Source organism: Sparus aurata, chromosome 4, assembly GCF_900880675.1.
Source record: "Sparus aurata chromosome 4, fSpaAur1.1, whole genome shotgun sequence".
NCBI lineage: Eukaryota > Metazoa > Chordata > Actinopteri > Spariformes > Sparidae > Sparus > Sparus aurata.
In genome coordinates, this window is record NC_044190.1 from 7,901,467 (window position 1) to 7,928,491 (window position 27,025).

A 27,025-nucleotide genomic window follows, 5' to 3' on the forward strand; every position below is an offset into this window, starting at 1 on the left:
GAAGACAAAAATAAAGGTAAGGTAAGATGAGAGGGATGAGGGGAAAGGAGGAGTAGAAAAGAGAGCGAGAACACCGTGAAAATGTGAAAAAAGCACATGGATCATAATAAATGTGAAGGAAGTGGAGCAGAGGAGGAATTTGGAGGTGAGTGAGAAAGAGATCGACAGGAACAGTGAAGAAAACGCCACCATGTGAGCTTTGATGACCTGGAGAATTTAAAAACTAGAGAGGAGGAAAAGCAGTGTGTGGTTAAAATAGGAAGCCACGTCTAGTGATGAAAGAATTGTCAAGCTATGGTAACGCCAAAGCTTCCCAACAATTAAGAAGAAAAGTGGCAAGAAATCTAGAGTTTCTACACCGACACTTCTACCTGGTCAGTGCTTCTTTAGTAGTTTGAATAAAAAACAAAAGTTCTTTCTTGTAGTCTAAGACGGGCTTTATGTTATGTTTGTAACCATGCACCACTAAAGAGAGAGCCATTCTGTTTACAAGCTGTTACAGAGCCGAGACAACAACGCTGCACAAATGTTAGACATTGTTCTTGCCATTTTAACTTCCCTCTTCCAGTCCCAATTTTACCCACCCTCAACAGTCATGCCAAACTTTTTCAATCTTTATAATGATTGTTTTTATTAGTAAGGTAGGCTCTATAGTAGGAGTGGGTGAACCAACGATTAGATTGTGATCAATCTTGTAGGCGTCGACTATCAGTTGAAGCTAAACCTCACTGAAAGAAATAGTGCATGGCCTCTCTCTCACGAGAAACACTTCTGTCTGGAGGCAAGAATTCCCAAAGAGTGTCTAGACAACATTTCCTTTTACTCCTCCTTTCTGGTGTGAGACTGAGAACATACAATCTGTTAGCAGCTCTGCATTTACACCCTCCAGCCCTCCAGCCCCTCAACACAAACCTCCGCCCCGCCTCTCTCTGTGGACCAAACTGTCGCTGTCCTTGGTCCTAACACAGAAACCAGAGTGTGTTGCAACTGTTAAAAGGCAGTTTGTGCAGACTGACTGGCTGATAATACTAGAACAGAGAACATCATGAGGTCCACACTGGGATGTAGGCATGTGGTTTGGCTTGTACACCAGACACACTTTGGTGAAGTCCTCACCCTTATCTATCAAATTCAACTTTATCACCTGCACACAATCTATATCTCTGTACATTGTTAAGCTGGGTAGAGATGGTTCAACACTACCATCTCTTCATAGACTATGTTTTGCTTTTGTTAATATTCGGCAGAATAAACAATTGCATGTTTCTGCAAACCACAGTTAAGTTAACGCTTTTACATTGTTTTGTTTTGGTGAAATTTTTTATTCATCAAGTGACAGTTGTGCTTATGATCTGGTTAGGTTTAGGCATAGAATCAATTTGGTTATAGGTTAGGAAAAGATTATGTTTTTCACTTGCCTGGTTCTGTCATACCAAGCACAGCTAGAATATGTTCTGACGTCTTGTTAAACAAAGAGTGGTTTCGCTTTTACAAATTCTAAGACACCATCACAAACAGCTATCTTTTGTTTGGCAGCCGTATCACCCACCTGTAAAGTCACCATGATCCCTCCCCTCCTGTCATAAAGTCAGCTCACACACATCAAATGTGAATGTGATACAACACGTACTGTAGAAATGTTGATATAATACATATGACACGTGCAAATCTCAATGTAACCGTGGTTTGCGGGAATTTAAAATGCCAACATTTTATTGTGGCAGCTTGTCTGGTATGTTTTAATTGGCAGTTCTATTAAGGCATCGTTCACAGTGGCCTAATGCTAATAAGAAAAAACTTTTTTACACCAGACATTCATCACCCGAACCAACACCTGAACTTACTTTGGGACCTGAAAGAAATGTATGAATAATCTTAATCCACTATTACTGTATTACATTTGGGTCAAGAGAGTGATGGAGCCTATCCAATATAAACTTTAATATTTCAGTAAGGACATCAAAACTAAACCTGCTTAAAGGCTATTTAATGTGACCTTAATCAGTAGTAATAATGTTGTACAAGCTAAAAAACAGGAAATATGTCATTCTAAACGACAAAAGGGAAAGATGATGTGTACCACATTATAAAAAGGACCTTGTGATTTATACTTATGAGTAACATAAAATGGTCACGGTCCCTCCATGTCACTAAGACACTTTGCAAATGAGACCTGAGGTCGATTTGGTGAAAGCAAACTTTTAAGATTAATTATGTTCTGCACAGGTAAATGTTAAAAAAATTACAAGTCTGTGAGGTGTTGGGCTCAGTTTTGTTAAACTGTTACATGAACAAAGACACACACACACAGTTAGAAATTATTAATTTTCATTCGGCAATAAAACTTAATTTTTGTAAACTATAATTATTTGACTCTTGTACAACAACCAGGCCTGATTCATTAAGTTGCCTCAAATGCAATGAATTGAACAAATTATCGCTGAGGTAGGTTTCAATCCTACCCCAAGGTTTCTTGCTAACCTCTCTCTGACATCTTTCATTGACAGCAAAAAGTTCATTACTGTTCTTTCCAGACAGCAATGACAAATTCGAGGGTCCTTGACCCAAAATACCTCAATCACTGTGGAAAATACAACCGTATGCTCCAAAACTACCACAATAACACAATTAAGTTAATTGAATTTTTATTGGAATGCATGAATATGATCACCCTCTGAACACAGTTATTCAAAACTTATATTGTGTGGTCCTTGGAACTGTTTAAAGGAATGCCTGGTTTAACTTACCATGAGGTTATTGGGGGCAGGCCTCTCTTTGGGTTGTCGCCGCATACTGACAAAAAGAGACACAAACAGTTTATATCCAGAAACTATTCAAACTGTGTGTAAGAGATTTTTTTTGTTCTAATATTAATTTTAATGGCTTAATTTTCATTTATAAATGAATATTCAAGAGGAGGCTTGAAACAACCCTTTTATGATCCAGAAACTGAGAGAAGGGGCTTGATATACAATAAACACTATGATGTAGCATGTTTATTTCCAAAAAACTCATTCAATGAATATTTTTAATTTCAATTAATACTTCTCATTAAACAGCAAAGTAAAGGTGAAGCAGTAAATTGATGGGGTCAATGTGTGTGTTTCTGTGAGTGTACTCATTAATATGTGTATGTACACAACCTGTCAAAACGACCTATATTGGGTCTTAAAGCAATCACAGCAGGAGTCTGTCTGCAGTAAGTCCTGTAACTGGCTCACAGATACAAAGAATGGCCCATGATCCAATAAGAATAGCCTGAGAGAAGATAGCAACAAGGCAGGGCAGGGCACGGGTACCTCAATGTGTCCTGAGAGAGAGGTGCCTCGTCTGAGTAAATAAAGCAGGCATGGGGGATAAACAACAGCTGGTGCAGCCAGCTAGTGAGTGTCACACACTGCTCATATGTGGTTTGGGTGTGTATGGAGATGTTTGTGCAACCTTAAAGGTTAGAAGAGGCTAATGAATCAGAGGCAAACTCAGGGTAAACATTGTCTTTGTCCTGTTGCATTAGATAAATCAATCATTCGTCTTTTCATTCAACATCAGCAGCATCGAAAGTCATAGCTAAAACCATCACAACTACAATGAATTGACACACATGGGCAAATACACTTTAATCCCATCTCAATCCATATACCTTTGATTCATCTACCATAATGTGGTTCATTAATGCTAAATGTTGCTTGTGGTCTGTGTAATTGTTCAGTCTGGCTCTGTGGGGCTCGGATGGATGAGTGTGCCAAAAATATTACGCTCATAAAACTAGTTTAACTACAACTTCTCAGTAGCCAACACAGCATTCAACACAGACACAAATCCATTTCAAATCTGAAGGTGTTAATCAAAATATTGTCTTTCTGGCATTTCTGGAAACAATTTGTATTGAAGAGTAAGGGGAAGTGACTCACCACTGAGTGATGAAGTGAACAAACTTCTCACTGAACTGGCCAACAGGAAGAACTGGAGGATCCTGTGACAAGAAACAAAGAACATTTAAATCTGTGTTGATCACAACTTGATGCACTGACAGGAGAATCCTGACACAACGTGCACATGACTTAAATGTGAAAATAGATTAAGGGTGGTTATATATCTATAATAATATTGGGTTTTGTCATAGATTAGATTGCATTTCATAATATTAAATTGCATATAAACTAAAAGGGCCACTTTGTAAGAAAGATGATTTTTGGGTCTTATTCCCAACTCAAATGTCAAAGACTGACACTTACGGATGGCGACCCGCCTGAAAAAAAAATAGTCTTAACTTAGCGGATACCCAGCTACCACCAAGGTGTTATGGCTAATGAAGTAGACACAGACTGCCATCCAGCAAACAAAGAGCAACAATATGGCAAAGGGGAAAAGATTGCTCATTTTGCCAAAACACTGCAATAGGTTCCTACAAGCTTTATTCATCAAGGTCCCAAAGGTGCACTAGTTGAATAAGATCAAGTGCAACACTTAAATGTAATTACACAATTACTAATCCAACATTCGCTCACAGAGTAGAAAACATTGAAGAGCCTGGATTCAGTGAGGTTCAGCGTTAAGTACTTTGTAGGAACACTTTAGAGTCTGACCTCAAAGCTACACGGTGTACTCTTTGTCCTCTGTATTCATGGCAGCACCTTGTGGTGATTGGCAGTCAACTTAATGCACAAAACCTGCTGGGTGACACGACATTTCTTTTGTTGGGTCAACCACTCAAAACATCCGGTGATTCAAAAGGTGAAAGTGCAAATGTAAGAGAAACTGCTCTATATTAAAGCTGTCATCTTCTGGATTTTACCTCCATGAGTATACAAAGCCAAATGCTGAAACAGCTAAAAGAACATAACAACCACGAAAAAGCTATTCAGAAAGTCAGGATTTATTGGTGATTGTTAAAAATACATCTACTTTGACTAATTCCTATAATTAATTTGAGTCTTGCAGTCGGTGTGGTCTGCACACTATATGACTGATCAGAGACAGGGGTCACACTTTACAAGGATTACACAAGGGAGATGTGACACAGTTGAGTATCTCAACTTAAAAAAAAAGTTTGACATTTTGGAAAATGAGCTGATCCATTTTCTTGCCAAAACAAATTTCCTTCTGTAAAATATAAAACACAGATTTGTTGATTTTACACTTCAATTAAACAAACTAAAGATGGCTTAAGTTGAAATAGACCTTTTTACAATGTTAATCGCATACTAGAAGGACTAACTTCTCCCATGTGTGTATTCTTCTTTCTTTATTCTTCTTATTCAAAAATACGAGGCGGTGAAATGATCAAATGTGACTAAAAGTCACATGAACAGTGCATCTCAGCACTAAGACTAAATCTGAAAATTGTTGCCAATATGAACCATAGTACGGCGAATGTGTTAGTGTGTCGGGCCCTCTATGTCAGTGGAGTCTCTATGCACAGTATCATGTAGCTGGTCAACAGCTGGACCGCACTGACCCTCTGTTACTGCCCCTCATCTCATTACTCCATCCGTTTCCATCACCTCACTGTGTTCCTTTCCCTACCTTTGGCTGTTGGAATGAAAAGCTCTTCATTTTTATATATATGTTTAACTTCAAAATCCTTGTAGTAAAAATGTTGACCACTGCACAGCACTAGCAATGTCACATTCACACTTACACTCTCTTTCTCTGCCTAAGTGCCATTAAACTCCAGAGGAGAGCTAAATACGAAAGTGTGTGTGAGAAGGAACAGGATTTTCCTCTCTACAGTTGCAATGTATGTATTTTTTTTCAGGAGAGCAAAATATAGCAACAATTAAACATAACAATAGGCAGGTTCCAATAAGATAGAAAGTGTTAAAGAAAAACATTGTTTCAAAAGGAAATATATGTATGGAATAATGTGGTACAATCTATATTATATATATATACATATTTTGTGGGTGTTGTCATTTTATAACATATCAATATGCAGAAAATATTAATATTCAAATACACAGGCTCATTCCATATACATGAAGAAATTGCCTATATGCAAATATCAACAATCCAGGATTACTGAAATATTCTTGATCTTTTGTAAGTGACACTGAATGCTGAAACTAAATTAACTGCATCCCAACACACCAGCATGTGCACCAGACAGGGATGTTTACCTCAGACACAGGAGGTTAATATCAAATATCAGGCAATATCAAAAATAAGTTGACCATTAGATGAATAGTACAGCATTTGTAAGTCGTAAAAGATTCAAAATATGCTCAGCAGTGAAATCCAATGATATTCAGAGAGGAAACTAAAATACACAAACTACTCAGACGTGCACAAAACTCATAAAACGTGGGTCCACAACCAGGCGTTTATTCAAATGCAGGGAATTAAACCTCTTTACATCTGAAGCCCTGCTGTGCCATTAAAAACACCTCTGGGCAGTGTTCGCCATTCCTTAATGCTCTGATCGGCAGGCTCCCGCAAAGCATGATGCATGAACCCATTTAAATTAACAAAGGAATGGGTTCCCTTCTAATCTCACTGCACTTCACAGTGCTGCCGCCGCTTGGATGAGCAATATATCATAGCACATGCACATACACACACACAGGCATGCACAAACAAATGCCCTTGAGCTCTGCACACCACAAGCCTGAGTGTGCACCCCATTTAGAAGGAGAGTACCAAATAATTTGCAAGCACTGTAGTATAGTACACACACACACACAGAAAAACAGGATCAATTGGACCCACAGTTTGTGTAAAGTGTTGACAACTCAACAAATTTATATGTTGTGTAGGCTTAATCTGATACGAAATCTCTCTCTGCACTTTTCTCCCCACATATTTGCATGCACACGCGCCTTTTTTGCAGACAAACACAAACACACACATTTATGCATGTATTCATGTCTCCAGCTGAGAGGAACACCGCTGCAGCTTTGATGTGGCAGCAGGCGACAGCACAAAAGACAAGCAGCCTGATGAAAGTGGCTGGTCTGCGTGAATTATTCCTCCGGTTGTCAACACACTCCACTATGAGACAGAACACACACTACGAGGGTACAAGGGTACGAGTAAATATACATGTCATTGCCATGAAGCAATTATTAGGCAAAATTAGATCAGTAATTACAGGCTCGAAAATAAAGTGTGAGTTCTTTATTAGTAGAGCCACTTGCAATTCAACAAACAGAGGCGAGAGAGGCACATTAATGAGGGGGGACAGTGGACAGATGGGAGGAACAACTACAGAGAACTTCTCAAGACCTAAGCTGCATAATGTATGTTCCTCTGCCATGTACTTGCACCATTTTATTAAAGACGAATTAATGCTGTCTTATGGTATAATCGCATACACTTAAATGCAATATAGGTAATACAAAGAAATTACAGGTGCACCTCTCTGTGGCCTTACTTAAAATGCTGATATTTGTACAAACAAGCCCTAAAATGTGAGGAGGCGATGACTGTAGGTTGCGTCTTGTCCTATAGTATAGCCTCACATTGCATGGCCGTGATACAGGTGCAGATGCAGGTGTCCTTTGGTTTTCTCCAAATGCTCAACCAAATGAGTCCAGGTTTTGTTGTGTGTGTGGTGGGGTGGCCTTGCATCAAAACATTTTCTATATGATCTTCCATTAAATATTTCTCCTGTTATGCCCACTAACTCCCATAACGTTGTCTCCTGTGACTCCATATCAAAATCCAATTATTGTTTTACCTCCAACAACTTTCTTCAAAAGAAAATGGACATCATGTTCGGTGGATTATCCTGAAAAATGGGACAAATTTACTGAATTTTTTAATTTAAGTTTTAACAAATTTCCACCTGCTTCCATTCTGAAGAACTACTAGGGGTGTAATTATTCTACAAATCCACAAATCAATTTGATTTTCAGTTTTTTAAGGTCACGATTTGATTCAACTTTTGATTAAAATAAGGTATATACATTTTTTTCTGTACAGATAGCTATGCAATTGTACGACTATCACATTTGGATCAAAGATCAACAGCTCATTGTTTTTATGAGCTGAAATCAAATATCTAACAAATTACCGAGAAGCCACCTTTGTGTCATGATTCACTGGGTTGAAAATTACAATCATTGAGTATATTTAGCTGTAAACCCAAATTTAATGATTATCTTTATATTTTTTTCATCTCCATTTTGAACCTCATGAGACTCAAATATTCGTTTCAGCCTTTCTCAGCCAAGTCTCACTATGTGTGTGTGTGTGTGTGTGTGTGTGTGTGTGTGTGTGTGTGTGTGTATGCATGTGATAGAAATGAAAATAAAAAGAAATAGAGGCAGACTGTAAGACTTCAGCCCTCACCATACACACACCTCTAGCTACAATAATATTAATGATCTACTCACAGGAGCCTATTAGTCATTCAGCCATTGCTGCAACTTTCAAATCCCCAGTGAACAAACCACACACAATATCAAAGAATCACAACTAAAGAAAATAAAAAGTATTTGGATCACATCTACAGTATGTATGAATGCGCAATACTTACTAAATGTCTGTGAGTCAGGTAATTTATCACACCTGTCATGATGTTGAAGTCAGGTGTGTCCAGCTCAATTAAAAATACCATAGCATTAAATTAACTACTCTGTGGGATCTGTGGGAGTCTATGTATATGAGTATTATTTATAAAGGAAACAAAAAAGAAACTCATTGGGCTCCATAATGCTTCTAAATGAAGTTAAAATATAATAATACACTTTAGCCATAGAAATGTTTCAAATCTAAAATTAAATGGTTTGACATTGGTAGATGGGAGGTCAGATGTTTTGTTGTTTTGTTCAGACTTTGCTTTCATTTAGCTTGTGAAAGTTTTTGAAAGATGATAAGAGTTGCCTTCTATGCTGGATTTTAATGGGTGATACATTTCTTTTCTTCTGCATAACAATGTTATAGAGTTTTGTTTCTGTGTCTATACAAAGAACAATAGAGGGCCAAGGGTGGATCCTTGGGGAACACCACAAGCATCAGGGTAGTTTCAGTGCTATGATGTGAACATAAAGCTGATTGAAATTCATCCAAAGGTGTTTTTATAAAGGAAATCAACTTTGAGAGAAAAACCTTAACCTCTAAAACATCTGATAAAAACTGAAATGTACTGATAAGCCTAAGATTTGTAATCTTGAGAGATAGGTGCACTACTGTATAATAAAAAGTAGGAGAAGAACACGGCAAGTGTGCAGAGGTCACTTTACAATAGATAAAATAGCTCTGTTAGGGTGGATGGGGTGGAGATACATGGGGAGGGGTTTGTCGGGCGGAGGGGGGGTTGGGATAGTGTGGGGGATCTTGGTCAGCCTGGTGGTGTCCTTGCCATCGCTTTGTCTTGTTGTTACTTGTCTTGTTTTGCTTTGTTTTAATGTTGAACCACATTAAGTTTACTGTCTATTTGATTTTTTAAATTAGTTATAAAAAAGACTCTCAGAATGTACGAGCGAAATGTATGTAAAATCGTATGCTTTAATAAAAGACGTTTGAAAGAAAAAAAAGCTCTGTTAAAACCTTCACAAATCTAGCGGTCATGGTGATGAGGACGTCAACTTGGTCATTGTATACTTTAAACTGCCTAGCGAGGAAGGCAGAGGGACCACAGTAAATTAGTTCCTGAACTGGCAATGATCTAGGTACCCTGAGACAGAGCACTTATTCTCTAATAACATTCTCTAATATTCTCCTGTAATACACATGAAGTGTGTATACTCTTGTACAGTACTGAACCATTACATTCTCTCTGAGCCTCTTCATCTTTCCACAGAGTGCTTATCCTCTTGCCTCTTCCTCTGAAGCACTGCATTAGCTGGGACAGTAAGGCTCGCTAGGGACGACAGAGAATGTCCTCTCGCCTCAAGGGGAGAAACAGGAAAAGGCACAGGAAAAATAGTTTGACAGATGCCTCCGTCTAGCTGACTAATGAACAGTTCAGCTCGGGTCAATCCATTACAACCAAAAGCATTTAATTATTAATTACGGACAATCTATAGGCAGTTAAGGACAAGTGACACTGTATGTGTAATGTGTGAATGCAGTTTCAGGGGGTTTGGGGGGGCTGGGTTAGCCTAAAGATGTGTTGTGCTATTTCTTCTATAGAGTAGGTCAGCAAAGAAATGACTGGGAAGAAAAGTCAGAAGAAAGGAAAGATTGTGATTGCTGCTTTTGATAAAAATGTAGGTAGTGTGATAATGAAAAAGATTCATGTACACAGACACAGTTTAGTGTCTGCACACAGCGATGTAGCCTAGCTTTTAAAGTTTCTTAAATGATAAACTATGTGTGTTACGTAAAACAGAGGTACCATATGAGCATTTCAGTGTCAGATGTTACCTAAATAAACAGATAAAGAGGTTGATTAATACGCAAGATATCACTTAAAGTTAAAATAATTACAGTCTTTGTAATATTCTTCCTCTCTGTTTATTTTTCATATTGACATTTGTCCAAGATTCCCAATGTTAAAATCTATTACATTTTAACTAAGAGGCAAACGCCTGTCTTTTTGAGTTGGTAGATATGTCGGTTTAACATCTTATGAAAATCATGCTTGTTAGATTTTTCATGTTTCCGTTGAGGTTTAATTTGTCTCTTTCTTTTAAGACTTTTTGTTTAATATTTTCTGACTGTTGCTTTTATACACGTAATATGTTCCGAAAAAAATTACTGTGAACCTCAGTGCTCATGTGTTATTATCATTTTCTTCAGTTGTGTGTTTGTGTAGAAACAAACAAGTGCTTTTATGAAATAGACTTGACTAAACATATTCTTGTCTGCTTTGGTATTTGTCTCCGTTGTATAGAGAATTCAGAACAGTACTGCTGTGTGTGTGTGTGTGTGTGTGTGTGTGTCACTCATGACAAGTCCAACCTCTACAGTAATGTGCGTGTGCATATGTGTATTGCCTGAGGCAGTTGCATAGGGTGAAGGGTTGAGTGAATGGGGAGCAAAGCCGCCTGAGTGGTTTGCTTCATTAGGAAACAAAATATAAGCTTTCCGGGCCATTAGGACTGACTTTAGATGCAAAAGCACATAAGACGACGACTCACCTCATCAACGATGCATTGCAGTAGCTGGAGAGGCTGGAAGAGGAGAGACACAGGGAGAGGAAAAAAATAAAAACATGTTAGCCTACATGGAATTTCTTGGCAATAAGGAAAATCAATAATGTGATAATGAAAAAAAAAGAAAGAATCTACTTAGATTAATCAAATGCAGCGAGCTCAGGCAAAGCCATCCTTCAGCTCCTGAATGTTTCTATTATTCCATAATGGCACCTAATGTAATACCAGCAGTTTAAGCATGATCTAATATTTCATTGCAAAAATGCAATTTGGGTGTTCGTTCAAATGAGAGAGCCAACCAAGAGTAACAGACTATAGTGTGGGAGACCTCTATTTCCTTTCCTCCTATTCTGTTGCAATAAAACTTACCATTAAAGATCCTTGGTTTTTCTGAATCTGTAGGGCAAGACAGAGAAGAAGGCACGAGGCAATATGTAATTAGCGTGTCATAATCAAGATGATGCACTTGGACACATTATGATCACTAGGAGAAAATTATTGCTTTCCTGTTGGCAATTTGTGAGTATGCGTTAACACCATTTACATAATGAAAACACACAAATGTTAATGGCCCTGCTCTCATTTGTGGAGAATGGGGGTAAAAGATCCACTAATGCTAATTTCCACAGTAGAACTTTATTCCTGCCCTCCAGGTTATCTAGATGTGCTGGGATGCAGGATAACTGTAACAAACAGTTTGAGCAAGCTTTGTGATGAGCATGCTCAATGTGTCACAGGTGCAACCCTGACAATAAACAGATATCAACCTATAGTGTATGATGACAACAAGGCTACAGGTACCAGTTTTTGGAATAGGCAGAACAGGAAAAGGTGATTTGGGAGCAGATCTTCGAAGGAGCTGAAAAAAATAAAATCCCCCCACATACTGTAACTACTGTTTGGCTTTGGAATCATAGACATCAAAGATATTCAAAACTTGTTTGACTTACTAAATGTATTTTCTACAGTCAGAATCCTTAAGAAATAGGAGTTAGAATAGGAACTTTTAAATTGGAAGATCTAGGCATGGCCTCTGAGATAAAGTCTTTAAATGACATCGAAAACAACCGAAAGAACGTAGTTTTCCTGTCTAAACCCCCAGGACTGAATTCATCAGTACAATCCATTTAAATCTCTAAAAAAACAACTTTATAACTTCTTCATATAGACTAAATGATATAAAGCCTGAAACCCGGGCTCAGCTAAATGTCTAATAATGTCTGGTAAATAAATTGCTCATTTCTACGGGTCTTTTGACAGTGCATTAGAGCACTTATTGATTCACTCAATTAAATACAGGTTTTCACACTCCGCAAGTACCAAGAGACTCCTAAACTGCCTCTATATCCAGTTTTGCTTGATTCAGACACATTAAAGGCAACTATGGAAAACTAATTTGTTCAGAAATAATTACTAGGACAAAACTGCGTGCTGCTCCAGGGGTTGGAATTGGATAGTGGGAGACTAACTTATTCAAGCATAATTGAGCACTTTCTCTTCTTGTACTAGGTAACTTGACCACATATCAAAAGTTTAATAATCCCTTCCTATCTTTCCCTCTTGTCTCTGTGGGCTGATTATCTGGTAGACCTATCATTATCTGAATTTTTGTCCTGAGGGTAAACAAAATTGTTTTTAATATGAAATGTATATCTAAAAAATTATTTTTTTAATAATTTTACTGATACCTGACCTATGAAGAACAAGCTAATTGATTTTTGATAAGTAAAGTTGTTGATGCAGAAGGTGGGAAAGGACCTGTGTTTAAATGGAGTAGGATTGTGTATGAGAGTCTATAAAACTGTTTATCACTGTAGTGACGGCTGTAGTTTGGTAGAACATCAGCTTCTTGCTCCGACTGAGCTGAAGGGCCCTTGTATAAGGCACTCAAATGGCTTTGTGGTGATTTGCAAGCCACATCAAGCTTAATTTCTTATTTGAAAACATCTTAGTGTGAAAACAAGAAGTCACAAATTCCATTTTTAGATGTCGAATAATTTCTGCTCCTTCTAAGAGAAACTCAATAAACACTTCTAAAAGATCACAAGACTGTCTTCCTCGTCAGGGGTTTCAAATATGTCAAAGAAGGCTTCAAAGAAGTTTGTTCAAGGAATTAGAAATTTATAAGCATGTTTTGGTGTGGACAAGTAGGTAGTCCCACTCTGGAAAGGAAAAATGATGAGTGGTCCTTTTCTCACTGCTTTTCTTTAGGATTAGATTGAGAACAACCAGAGATATGCTACCCAAAAATGTTAATCATCAGAGCTGCAGCTCTTCTCTGATCTCATTTGAACTGACAACCATCCACCCTTTGCCAAAAGATTCAATACTGCTCAGCTAAGATGTATGATTGGTGATGAATATCAAGAATAAATATAACATCTTATAAATCATTACAGTACAAAACACTGCAAAATCATTTCCTTTCCATCTTATTTGACCCCCCCCCCCAAAAAAAAAAGTGAAGCATCTCTGCTGTGTTAGATGGACGCAGTGATGTGTAAGGGAAGTTCCTGAAATATACACACAGAAAACTGACATGATATTTCAACCAGAAATTCATTCAAATTTGAGAAAATATGACAAACAACAAAAACAAGCACTGAGCAAACAAAAACACAACAAATCAATCAGTAGCAATAGTGCTGGCGGCTGTATACACATCACATCAGGTCTGGTGTCTTCAAAGACTTTCAGAGCGAGCCGTGCAAAAACTCCATTAACTCCTGACAAAGGACGCAAATGAATCCCGACATGTGGTGAAGAGGAATTAAAGAGACCATCTCTAATCATGACAAACATGAGGTGATGACTCCAATGTGTGTGCGTACAAACACACACACGCACACTAACACACACACACACACACACACACACACACACACACACACACACACACACACACACACACACACACACACAATGAATGATTGAGAGATATTGAATCAACTCAACATCCACAAATGAAAGCAACTGGCAAGCACACTTATAAAGACTGAACAAAAGACTCCAAACAATGCTAAAATGTGGCTTTTCAAAAGTGCCTCAAAGCCAAATTCAGCTTTAACAACTTATCCTGGATGTTCAACTAGTCTGCAGAGTAAACTCTGATGGCACGGATTCTTTTCCAGTCTCTCTCTCCTGCTCTCTCTCGTCTTATCCAACTTTTCCCTCAGTCTGTACTAAAATGTTCTCTGTGAAGTGTAGCAGGGGGTTTTGCACAGACAGCTGTGCCAGCGTCTGCAAAAATGACAGCTTAGGCCCGAGGACTTTGGCTAGCTGCGCCTCACGAGCTGGATCCGAACACTCTCGCCACACCACTCTGCTACAGCCTGCAGGTGAACTGTCTGCAGTACCATATGGAGTTAGGGGAAAATTAACGCTGAGATTACGAAGGCTGCGTGACTGTGGAGAGCCTGAACCATAAACTGAGATGTTTCTAATATTTTGTCTATCCCATTCATATCAATGACGGTAGATTAAATCTGGGAAATAATAGACTGCCGATTAACATGATAATGGAAACATTAAATGAAGGAAGGAACACTCTAAAATCAGACATGCCCAAGGCTGAAGTCATACTCATTCCACACATCGTGTGACATTAACACCTTAAAAACACCTTAATAAGTGAATCACTACATCACAACCGTAGTCTATCTCACAGATGGCTGTTCACCGTAGAAATATACAACTAGATGACAAATGAATTCTGGTAAGAACACATTTAAGTTTCTAACCGCACAAAATAGATCACATTAATGCAACATCTTCAAACTGAGGTAACTGACACCAACAGCCACAACACTGCATAGATGCTCAGTTTTTCAGATTTCAGGTTTAAATGGAACATGAAAAAATTGGTCTTCATCTCTCAGTACACATGATCATATCAGTATCCAGGTCTTTGATCATTTGCCTGTAGCTGTCACTCAGTCACACTGTTTTGCACCAAGAAGGAATATTCAAAAACCTCGATAAGCTGTCAACATGCAGCAGGATCCTGGTTTCTTCAGGACTACTGCTGGTGGCACACTGAGAATTCTTAAAAAAAAACAGCATATGGTCGTATCCAGGTTCCTGAAACCAGGATCACAACCAGGACACCAGTGCGCATGTAATCGCACTCAATGTTTTGTCAATTGGTTCAATCTTTTCCAGGAAGGATTGTTGCCATACTGAAGGAGGCAGTCACTATGGCAGTCAAAGGCAGAAAGTGTAGGGGTTTCATCACAGTCTACTTCTTTTTTCAATGAAGATTCATTAAACTGATGAAGGATAAGTTTCATAGTTCAAAAGAGCAACTCTTTGTCAGAGAAGATCTGCTCCCTCACATTTCGTGTAGGCGGGTGGCCAGGAGGTAACCTGAGGTAACCAGATTTAGATTGCTCAGTTTGGGATTAGTGAGATAAACCCATCTTAAAGGGCTAATTAAGACTTGATGGGATTGGGAAGTCACTACTGTGGTCGGCAATTACATTTGAGCAGGATTTTAACTTAGTGTAATGAGGGGAAAAAAATGAACCCAAACAGTAGAGTTACACAATTAAAATCAACACTGAGCTTCTAATCTAGAAAGTAACAGACAGAAAATTATATTCTGAGGTCAACGGACATCTTGGTCTAATTCAGGGCCTTGTATTCAATTGGTGCCTCTGAGCATTTTTATCATCATCATCATCACAATCATTTGATCAAATCTGAGGTTGGGAATTGTCACAAAATCTTTTCATTAAAAACATTTACTGGAGAGAATTTTGAAATGTATACAATGAGCTTGGGGTAACTGGTCATGAACTGGTTTAAATTTCATGCTGATGCCTCTATATGACCTACATAAGCAAACGAGACAATCAGCAAGAAGTCAGTGACACTGGCTGTATCTGTTCAATTATCAGGTTGTTGGAAATGATTAAAATAATGACTTGTTTAAAAATCTGTTTAAAATGTTATCTTTTTTTTTTCTTTTTACAAAAACCGATTTGAAAATAAAATGCAAACACTTTATTTGTGAGGACATTTTGAAAGAGGAATCATTGCAGCCAAAATTGGTTTACACAAATCAGCTCTTTATACATTTAGTCTCAAATACAAATTAAAAACTGTTAAGATTCTCACCTGTGGATAGGGGAACATGCCGAGCGCCAACTGTGTAAAGAAGAAAGTAATAATCAATGTGACAGGATATTCTTAGAATCTTCTTTAGAAGTTTGAAACATCTAAAAATGCTGTAAAAGACTGAGTCATTACTGAGTCTATGACTATATCTACACACAGAAATCAAACAGCACATACAGTCGCAGTCAGAACTTTTGTTCCTGAAAATGTGACCAAATCTGCTGGTTCAAATATACATATACATAATACCATTTTTAACCACTCCTCTGGACAGAACCGGTGAATTTCAACAAAATGTTTTGGCTTCCTGGCATTGACGTGTTTCTTCAGCACAATCCACATATTCTCGATGGGGTTCAAGTCAGGACTTGGGAAGACCACTCCAAAACCTCGGTTGTAGCCACTAGCCATTCCTTTACCACTTTTGATGTGATTTTTGGGTTCATTGTCCTGTTGGAACATCCAACTGCACCCAAGAGCCAAACTTCTGGCTGATGATTTTAGGTTTCCTTGAATAATTTGGAGCCAATACTCCTTCTTAATTATTCCCATGACTTTATTAAGAGCCGCAGATAAGCTGGCAGCAAAACAGCCCTACTGCATGATACATCCACCACGATGCCTAACAGCAGGTGAGGTGTTCTTGGGGCTAAAGTTCCCACCTTCTCTCTTCAAAACATACTGCTGCTCTTTGTGGCCAAACAACTACATTTTTGTTTCATGTGACCACAGGGTTTTCTCTCAGCAGCAGGTGATAGTTGTAGTAGTAGTTTTCTTCCTGATCATGGCAGTGATCCAGCTGTGCCATGCACTCTATACTTACAAACAGTTGTTTGCACAGTTGATCTTGGGACCTGTAACTGCTTTAAAATGGCTCCAGGTGACTTTCCTGACTTGTTCAATTTAATAATTTGATTCACACAACTTTATATAATCACCAAAATTGATTGTTCAAGTTTTTGTATGTATATTTTTTGAGCCAGCAGATTTGGTCACATTTTCAGAAGACGTATAATAAATGATGATTTGAAGTAAAACCTCAAAAATGTTTTTTGTGACAAATTAGTTTGTGTTCCACTCATTCCATCACAGAAACATGAGAGCTGTAGAAATCATTGGAACTGAAGACTGCCATGATATACAGTTTCTTTACAAGTGGATGTAAACTTTTGACCCCAACTGTAAATCCATCCATAAATCCATTGAACTGAAAATTGATGACTAAACTTTATATTTTAGGTTGTGCCAAATATTGTACCCACCTCCCTAACAGATAATGTGTACGTGTGTGTACAGTATATATACAGTGTTAACAACACATTAGCTGATGGGACCTCAGAGTTCAGCAAACACAAGAACATGTCTCACAAAGGTGGAAATTCTAGCATGGCTGTTGGATTGAACTACATTGGACTACACAGGCACTCATGATAAAGTATCCATGGATCCATCTGTATTAATGTATATATATTAAGATAAATTAATCTTTTCATTCCCAGTGTTTGAATGGCATGGAATTCAAGTGTAGACACAGAGAAAATGCTGCTAAAGCCGCTGAAGCGTGCAGAACTTGAGACTTTCTGTCTTTGAGGTAAGCTTAGGGGCCTCCTGCAGATAACACTTCCTCATCAAACAACATCAGCTATTAGTTAATAACCCCCCCTCGATTACCACCTGTGGAGAACAAAATGGGGAGATAAAGAGAAGGAGAGGATTGTAGGACGGTTGTATGTGATGCTTGTGTGTGTGTATGTGTGTTATTTTTTTGCTGGGGGGTTGGGTGACAGCTCTCCCTGACATTTGGCAATTCACTTGGGGTGGGCATTTTTCATCTTGGTCAAGGGCAGCTTATTGGCAACATTACATTATTAAAACGTCAAAATGCTCAGGGTCTTTTCTTGAACATAAATAGACCAACTAGTAGGCTAAAGATCAATCCAAATTGAGTGCGACATCAAGCCATTTAATTTAGCTTAATGCACACATCCACAGCCAGAGATACAGAGAACAGGGCCAGGGGGTCTGCTGCTATAAAGCTCCATCTTTGTCACACAAAGATCATGTCAATAATTTTGACATAGCCAAGTCATCCATTACTGTTATAATTGTGATGATATGAAACATTATTGACGTACAAAGGCAAGGCAGAAACCCAAATCATTTGTTATACTGCAGAGGGAGAGCTGTAGACAGAAACAGATGAATAATCAATAATGTCAGTGGGAGGACAAGAGGCCAGGGAAGTGTAATACTGAAATTAAAATGTTATTTGAAAGCGCAGGGTGTCAGTCAAATGGTCGATTAACCCTATTGGGAAAGATGAACAGGGATATTGATGCACATGTGCTTGGATACATTTGCATCTTATGCAGATCAGTCAAGAAGTAACGATAATTTGAAGTGTCTGTTATTGTGTAATTACTTCATCATTTTTTGGTTTTTAATGAATGGACCACTTCCTCTCCACAAAGCTCCCACACTTCTTTCTGTGTACGAATGCCTGGTGTAGCAGTAGCCATTAAAACACCTTCATACCTCCATGAAAGAGATTCCCACACTCCAGACATCTGCGTGGATACCATACTGTTCTCCTGATATCCTTTCTGGCTGAAGAGCAAAAAGCAACAACAAAAGCTATAAGCAGCAAGTTAGAAGCTCTGTGTCCTGTGCTAAATCATAACTTCACTCGTTAAACTTCAATGGATTGACATGAGACTGATCATAAAATATTCACTCACCGCCATGTATGCGTTAGTCCCCACATAGGTTTTGGCAATAGAGTTCACCAACTGCAATAAATCATCAGTGGATAACAAAATAATTATGCAGCATATCAATACTTTTTAACTGACTAATTCTCGATCCAGTGTGAGGTATTTCTATTTTACGTACTGCACATCGTCTCCAACTTTCGTGATAGCGGTGCTTTTTCATCCTTATAGCGAAACTCTCGCCAAAACGCAACCTAGGCTTTTGTTGTGAATGTACCCGTGTCAAACCTTTGTGTAAAAGCATAATTATGATGAAAGAGGCACTTTTAAGATTAAACGTGTTTTCGGGTCAAACTATGGGAATGAAATAACTCACCTCCATGTTACATCGCATTCGGAAATCGATACCTGTCAGCTGGCAGGACGGCAGTGAGCGGAACAAGTTAGTGCTAACGTGAGTAGTTAAAAAACTTTCTTTTTAGTAAACTCTGTGTACACAAACAATGTTCTCAATGCTCGTGTTCATGTGTAGAGACCCTGGTGATACTACGAGCAAAGTTTCATGTTGTATTGAGCCTTCTTAGTGTTTTAAAAACAGATTTTGATGCTATCGTAAAAGTGCCCGTAGCACTCCCCGAAAATAAGTTTGACCGAAAACAAAAATACGGTAAATCTTAAAAGTGCCTCTTTCGTCTTAATTATGCTTTTCTATGGAGGATTGACCTGGGAACATTCACAAAAAAAAACTTTGGCAAGAGTTTCGCTTTAAGTCAGCAGCTTCACCTTCCAGTTAACATTGTACATGATGTTTAAACTATTAAGCATCTCTACTTGTATTTAGTGTTTTTGATCATTTTGATTATCACCTTAGTGTCTTAGATAACCGTTAGCTTGATTAAATATTGAGAGTAGCACAAATGTTTTGATGATTTTAAGACCTAAGCTCATGGTTGCTATGTTTTTTTTTGTTGTTTTTTTTTTTAAACTGCAACAGGTGCCTGGAAGAGCTCCTGAAATTATAGTGAAACATAGAGTTGGGCTGATGGAGGACAGTCAACTATAGAGCCCTGTACCATTGTAACATTGTGATTGAAAAGACTCCACGCCAGAGAGCACAATAAAGCCGTGTGTCTGTTGGTGGCGTTGGAAGACAGCTGGGGGAGATACGTGGGTTAGAACCACAGTCGAAACCCCCCATCCCAAGAAATGATGTCATCATCCATCACAGTGTTTGACCATGGACATTGTCATATGCCAGATAGGTAGACATTGCCCACTTGTGTACACTGTCTTGCAAAACTATGCATTAAAGTTCAAACCTCACGGCTCATAAACTAAATGACGCTTTTCCTCACTCTAGCAGCCAGCTGGGCTAGCTGACAGGCCAACCCTGCAAGTGAGATGACAAGCAAAATGATCACCTTAAAAACACCATTTACTAAAATAAATGGTAACTACTGTTAACATGTAAAAAGCTAACTGTGAAAAGTGAGGTAACTAGCCAAAGGATGAAAAACAAATGTAATCACAAATGCTGGGGGGCGAAGGTAATGTTGCTGTTTAAAAGACTTGTGGTTTATAAAACAGAAGAAAGAACAAACCTTAGCCTGTATAAATAACTTTTAGGAGTCATTACTTCATTGTCCCATTTTAGGGAATAAAAAAAGACAGGTGCCGGACTGAACTTACATTATCTAAATCTATTGACATGTCAGGTTGATATTTTGGGCTGCTCTCAACCACGCACAGGGGAACAGGAGTAAGACAAGGAGACATTGGTGAGTGAGTATGTGTGTGTGTGTGTGTGTGTGTGTGTGTGTGTAGATACAATGGCACATGCCATCAATGACAGGACTGTGATAATGAGTGTCTGTTCCCTTATGGCTGCTTTTTTTTTTTTTAAGCATGCCCCACAGTGAGAGGGGGAGGGCGAGCTTATATGTCTGACAGAGAGATAAACAGAAAAATAGAGTAAAAAAAGCAAAGGACAAATCAATGCTGTTACACATACAGGGAGTAAAAATCACCTTGGAGCTTCCAAGGAAGTGGAGGTTAAAAATGAATAACAATTTGCCACAGCACGAATGTGTGTGTGTGTGTGTGTGTGTGTGTGTGTTGAAAAGGGAGACAGAGTCCTCAGGGTTGATGTTTGGGGAAACGCTGAAGGTCTGTCCCTGATGATTACATTAAAAACAGACAGGGACACACACACAGGCACCACACATGCGCACACACAAACACACACGCGCACACACGTGCGCACGCGTACACACGTGCGCACGCGTACACTCTGACACACACACACACACAATGACGAGGCTATTGTCTGCCACCCACGCTCTCCCACATCTACTGAATACATATCAATGAGGCTTTGCTGTTGTGTGTGTGGGTCATAATTATAACAAGTGATTTTTTGGAGGCTGCAGAACAATGGAGGTGGGGGGGAGTTAATGTGAGAGAAAGACCCTTGGGACCCCACTGATGTTTTGAGTTGAAAATGAATGCAGTGATTGACAGGTTGACCATATGCATGCAGACACGCACACACAGATTGCACCAGCCTGTGGTGATGCAGCTATAGACAATTGTTTCTCTCTCTCTCTCTCCCTCTCCCTCCCTCCCTCTCTCTCTCTCTCTCTCTCTCTCCCTCTCCCTCTCTCCCTCTCTCTCTCTCTCATGCTCACACAAACAAATCAGTGTACCTGCGTGCTGACACCAAAGTCACAGAGCTTGACTTGTCCCCGGGTGTTCACCAGCATATTGGAAGGCTTGACATCTGCGGAGACAAACTGCTTGATAGAACTGCAACATCAGCACTCTGTGGCTCGTCTTTCTAAACTCTTTTTTTTTTCTAATAACACAGAGCCCATGCTCAACCTTACTCACCTCTGTGAAGTATCTTCAGGCTCCAAAGATATGTCAGCCCTTTGACTACCTAGAGATACAGATGAGAGAGAAAATAATAATTCAGATATCATTCAAGGATTATCCAGCACATATGGCTGATAATGAATTCACTAATCTCAAGTTTAACTATATAAAACTAGACTCCTGCATAGAGAAATAATGATAATAACCCTGTTCATACCTCACAACCTGGCTGGCATGGCACACGTCACTGAGGCGGTCAGTAAGCTTGTAAGGGACCCGACTAAGGGCTTGATAGTTCCAACAGTGCTGGACATTGCAACAACTAATGCCACAGAAGCTAACCAATGGCCAGACGGGTTCATTCAGACAAAATCAGGCTGTTTCCTTTCTATTTTGCGTGTGAGTGCAGCAGCCCTGCAGTGAAAAGGTGTAACAGAATTGACTTTTGAAAGGACATAACCCAAAGTCTGGCCATCAGACCGGCTGGTCAACAGCATTGTTATTCAAGCCAGTTGTACTAGGTTTGTTAAATGAAATAAATATATCCTACCACTTAATTATTGTAAGGAAGGTTTATTGTAGTTTCTTATAGGCGATGGCTGACATGACACAATTGGTGTGACGGTCAAACAAATACTGTCATACAGGCTGAAATAAGACACGTGCACAACAAACAATGAAAAATGACACCACATCTAGTTGTGTCCTCCCACACTGTCGAAGAATCCTGCACTAATCGCCACAATGACTGATTTGGTCTGAATACAAACTAAGAGGTAAAAAAGGGGTGGAAGATTCAACCCGAAATATTAGAAAAGATTTGGATACTGCTGTGCTGTCTTTTAACTGTATACTGCCTGTTTCATGATTGATGACTAGAGTGTGTTTTCACAGTGCTCAGCCTTCTTGAGAAATTGTACACTGGAAAGGAGAATCTGGCCGATCTTTAAACCTCATTTTCATGGATGATTAACAGTGTGGATTTGTACTGGGTTCTATTCTATTGTGTTTTTTGTTTTGGGAAAGAACCTTAAAACTGTGTTGCCCCATGAATAAGACGGCAGACACAAGCAAACAAGAAAATGTTTTCTTCATAGGACCTTTCTCTGCAGGATTGAGTGAGGAGCCAAGTAATTAGGGAGGACCTCAGTACCGAGATGTAGCTCATTCAGGATTAAAGAAATGAATTGAGTTGGTTACAGATGTAGAAAGGACACCTCTATGCTTCAACTCCTTGGAAACATTGTATTTACAGCTCTCACATATGACTCTGTCTGCCTGGCTAGATTCATACAACAGCCATGGAATCATTAGATTTTTTTGTAAGTATAGTCATCTCCCAATGTGTATTACTGCTTTGTGATGATTTTATCATTTATGGGAGTCGAGAGCTGATTCTAGCCTCTAGCCTCCTGTCATCCATCTCTGATGAACGGCAACCTCTGAGATAAATTAAAGAAGCACAAAGGCTCTCTGATGTCCTGCTGTCTCAAAAGGTTGTGTTGTGAGTCAAACAACTGCAGTGTACGGCTTCACTCACACCCTTTTGGGTGCTTCTCCTTCTGTGATAATTAACAACTGTGACAGCAGAAAGGAGGGACGGCTGTGAATTAGAATTAACACTGACTAAATAGCTGTCATTGTTTGATTATGGACAAAGTTAAAGGGGGGAGATAGAAAAGACAAGGTGGAGAGGATAATGAGTGTGGAAAAGAGACATGTATTTATCAACACCAAGGCCATTTCTATCAAAATGCTAGTTTTAACTAGAGCAGAAAGGGAGGGAGAAAGGGAGAGTCAGAGACTGGAGGATAAGGGGAAAACAACACTGACTTTGTCCACCACTTCACCAAACAGAAGCTAATTGAAAAATTCACACCTGTGGTTCCTTTTTCTTTTATTTCATTAATAAAATGAGTTGTCTCTACCGACCTGTTCTGTATCCAACAAACAAATAAGAGGCTACGCTGAAATCTGTGACTGCCAGGCATACATGGATGTTCACAATCAACACACTCTACACTACACAGATGAACATTTAAATAAATGTTTATAAAAACTCCAAAATACACCCTTCGATTCAAATGCAGTTCACTCAATGGTCAAACTCATGAGGAAACTTACTGCCACTGCGATCCTCCCCAGCACGTGCTCCGGAATTCTTTTGTACACGTCCAGAGAACCTCCTGTGAAAGACAAATTATTCAATCAATTTAAAACCTCAAACAGAATAAAAATGTTGCATATAAACATATAAACTTTCTTTTACACATGCCCACCGTCTTGACGTGAATGCATACTGACGTATGTTTCTCCAACTAACAAAGATGGGGGCTTCTTCTGTAATGTGAACCAGTCTACTACAGGGAGTTTGTTTTTAATTCAAATACGCACAAGAGAGATAAATTATCCACCAGGAAATGGAACTCCTGAAGTAACATCAGTTAGCGCTATTACACACAGCTGTTCAGATTAAACATGTTGTTGCATCTAAACACCAGACTGGGTTAATCACATCCAATGTAAATAGTTGACCCGAAATCCCCAATCAGAATTATTTCAATCGGAATGATGACATATCGTCCATGTAAACATGATGATGTTTTAACCTCTTATTCGCAATCAGTACAACTTGAAATGGCCAGTCGAGGAAAAGTTTTCATGAAGAGTGCTGAGAGGTTAGACAGGCTCTGTTGACAAGCTGCCAAATGTGTGAAACAGGGGAATCACAACATTAAAACACACTCGAACAAACACACACACCTTCAAACATACACAGTCCCCCATCTCACACCAGTCCAGACACGCATATACAAACGCACCTACAAATGCACTTAAGTCAAGATTTATCACACCCTTGTAGCTTTTAGCACACAGGCATGCTAAGCAGCTCACAGCAATAAGACGTTCTGTTGATCTGCAGAAGTGTAAATGGATACACAGTAGAGAGACAGAGGACAGTTCCCCAAAGTCTCTTCTGTGGCTAGCAAAGAAAAAAAAAAAAGATTTACTAGTTGGCTTCAACCGCAGAGAAACTCACCATCCATAAATTCTGTGCATATGGATATCCTGTTTTCTACAAAAAAGGCACTGAAGAAAGTGATGATGTAGGGTGAATCACACTGTAATCAAGAGAAAAGAAAATGTAATTATAAAACCGCATGCCAAAATAATTATTTATCATACAAAATAAGAATTTATACATTATCCTAATCAGAAAGTCGAGTGAAAAGAGATCATGTGATCGGGACTCTGAGAGAGAAATTGCGCCTGCAGCACTGAATTGTATCGGGGTCTATCGGGGGATCAGTTTGAAGTCTGTCAACTGTTTGGAAAGAAACTTATTTCTGATTTTTACAGTGTGATAGTTCAGCAAAAGCGTTGATCAATAAATGCATTCATGCCTAATCCATGTACATGTTGCATGTGTGTCCATATACCACTGATCCTTGGCTTACATTGTAAGAGCGGTGGTGATAGATGATGCTTCTTAGTCAAGAGACTTGTGGTTTATGTGTGGTGCAGGTCTGGTTGGACAGCAACATTCAGTGGGGAGAGGAGAAAATGTTTTGGCAAAGACTAACAGATAAAATCAGTCAACTAACCTTGTAGAGGATTTCTAATTCTGACATGATCTGTTTCTGTAGTTCCACTGTGATGTCCAGGGGAATGACCTGTAATCAAACATGGAGGAATAAAGTAGAGCCTTCCATCAATACAAAACAAACAAGTTCTGTAGATGTTCGGATGGGATTGGCCCTTATCGAGGGTAATTTATCAAAAAGTACGTTCTATCAACAAAACAGAAGTAGTTCTTCTTACCTTGACAGCTAAAACTCGCTTGCCAAGACGATGGTACGCTCTAAAACAGGAGATGATATGAAAGAAAGCTGATGAAAGCAGTTACTTTAATTTAGTATGTTTCTGTGTTTCAATTTTTTAAACTTTAACCTTTTATTGAAGACTAGTTTTCTGCCCAGTGAGGAGCTCTGATCATAGCCTTTGTTTTCCCCTTGAAAATGTAAAGTCCCATTACACTTATTACACATACTCCAAAAATATATGTCACAGTTCCGATATGTTAATAATATTATAACATTAACAATAACATTTCGGTTAGAGGTCAGAGGTCACCACCCAAAACCAGATCCAGTCAGCCCTATTACTCGTTGTTCCAGACAGAGTTTTGAGTTGCAAGTAAAGCAGCAGTCACAGACGGGCCCCGTAATGATTTAATTATCAAACTCCTTAATGCCAAACATCGGCTTTAGTTACAGCCCTTGAAGGTTAGTTTACGGCACCGGTGACAATACCTCAGGACCTCTCAACATACAATCCTCAAGGACGAATACTGTCCAACAGCTGTCAGGTGACAGGGATGAGGTGGGGGCAGTGGACGTCACACAGTCTGGTTAGCTTGCAAGCAGCCTTAGTGAATGCGATACCTGGCTGCTCACCTGTCAGTGGGTCTTCCAGAGAGAATGTGTATGGTGCAAGGTGTGATTAATGCGTCTTAGATTGGAGTATCGTGTTGCTCTTCGGCCAGACACCTAAAAACTGGCTCAGGCCTTTAATTAATGGCACCTATTAGTGCCATGTCAGGTATACAAAGACTAGTGTCTGACTGTAGCTAGGCCAAGTTATATGTGAGCTGTAGTTTAAAGAACTTTACGAACAGTCTCATCACAGCTGAATTCAAAAAGAAAACTAAAGACTGTTCAATTAAAGGACAAAAAGTGATCACACCAATTCGAATCCTCATTCATTTCCGATCCAATTATTATCCTTCGTTCCTTTAATCTTACATGTCGCATTATCACAAAAGTTGAAGTATAAGCTATGTCCACATCTGTAACATGTCCAACTTACCCAAATTTGTCTCAAGCCTTATGACGGCCAAGAGGAATGTATAAATATGTAATGGTAGCAAAGCGTAAATCTTCTTTTGACTTAACTGGACCGTGTTACTTCTTTTTGCTTCAAGAGTTTTATTAAGTGTTCTTGATCTTAAAAGTCGTCTTTTCTCTATAGCTCTCTGCACATAAGGCTGATGGCCTTGTTTCCATTTTGATGTCTTGGTCTTCCTTTAAGCTACAATCAATATCAGTTAAGCATGACTGCTGCCTCTTAATTAAGATTAAGACGTTAATTGAGTCAAGATCGCAGGGGTAGACATGTTAAATACTGACGGGTAGGTTTCATGTGTAAGGCGGCCTGAAAGGGATTAAAACTAGTCTTCACCATGCTCAACAAGTCGTAGTTATCAATTAGCTGAAAGAC

The 27,025-nt window shown here is 39.0% G+C and overlaps 1 protein-coding gene across 2 annotated transcripts in view; it reads right to left on the bottom strand.

Moving 5' to 3' along the window:
- Positions 1–27,025, bottom strand: part of map2k5 (mitogen-activated protein kinase kinase 5) — a 62,392-nt gene that overhangs the window by 16,146 nt on the left and 19,221 nt on the right. The window contains exons 9-21 of one of the 2 annotated variants that reach the window (XM_030414800.1): positions 25,568–25,607; positions 25,351–25,419; positions 24,786–24,867; positions 23,870–23,931; positions 21,761–21,809; positions 21,577–21,650; positions 18,899–18,949; positions 18,696–18,767; positions 16,161–16,190; positions 11,412–11,438; positions 11,028–11,060; positions 3,912–3,973; positions 2,748–2,793 (exon numbers count right to left, since the gene is read on the bottom strand). In XM_030414800.1, coding sequence (XP_030270660.1) covers positions 2,748–2,793; positions 3,912–3,973; positions 11,028–11,060; positions 11,412–11,438; positions 16,161–16,190; positions 18,696–18,767; positions 18,899–18,949; positions 21,577–21,650; positions 21,761–21,809; positions 23,870–23,931; positions 24,786–24,867; positions 25,351–25,419; positions 25,568–25,607 — 697 coding nt within the window. Of the gene's footprint in view, positions 1–2,747; positions 2,794–3,911; positions 3,974–9,313; positions 9,834–11,027; positions 11,061–11,411; positions 11,439–16,160; positions 16,191–18,695; positions 18,768–18,898; positions 18,950–21,576; positions 21,651–21,760; positions 21,810–23,869; positions 23,932–24,785; positions 24,868–25,350; positions 25,420–25,567; positions 25,608–27,025 lie in introns of those variants that run through there. The other variant, XM_030414801.1, reaches the window with a different exon arrangement.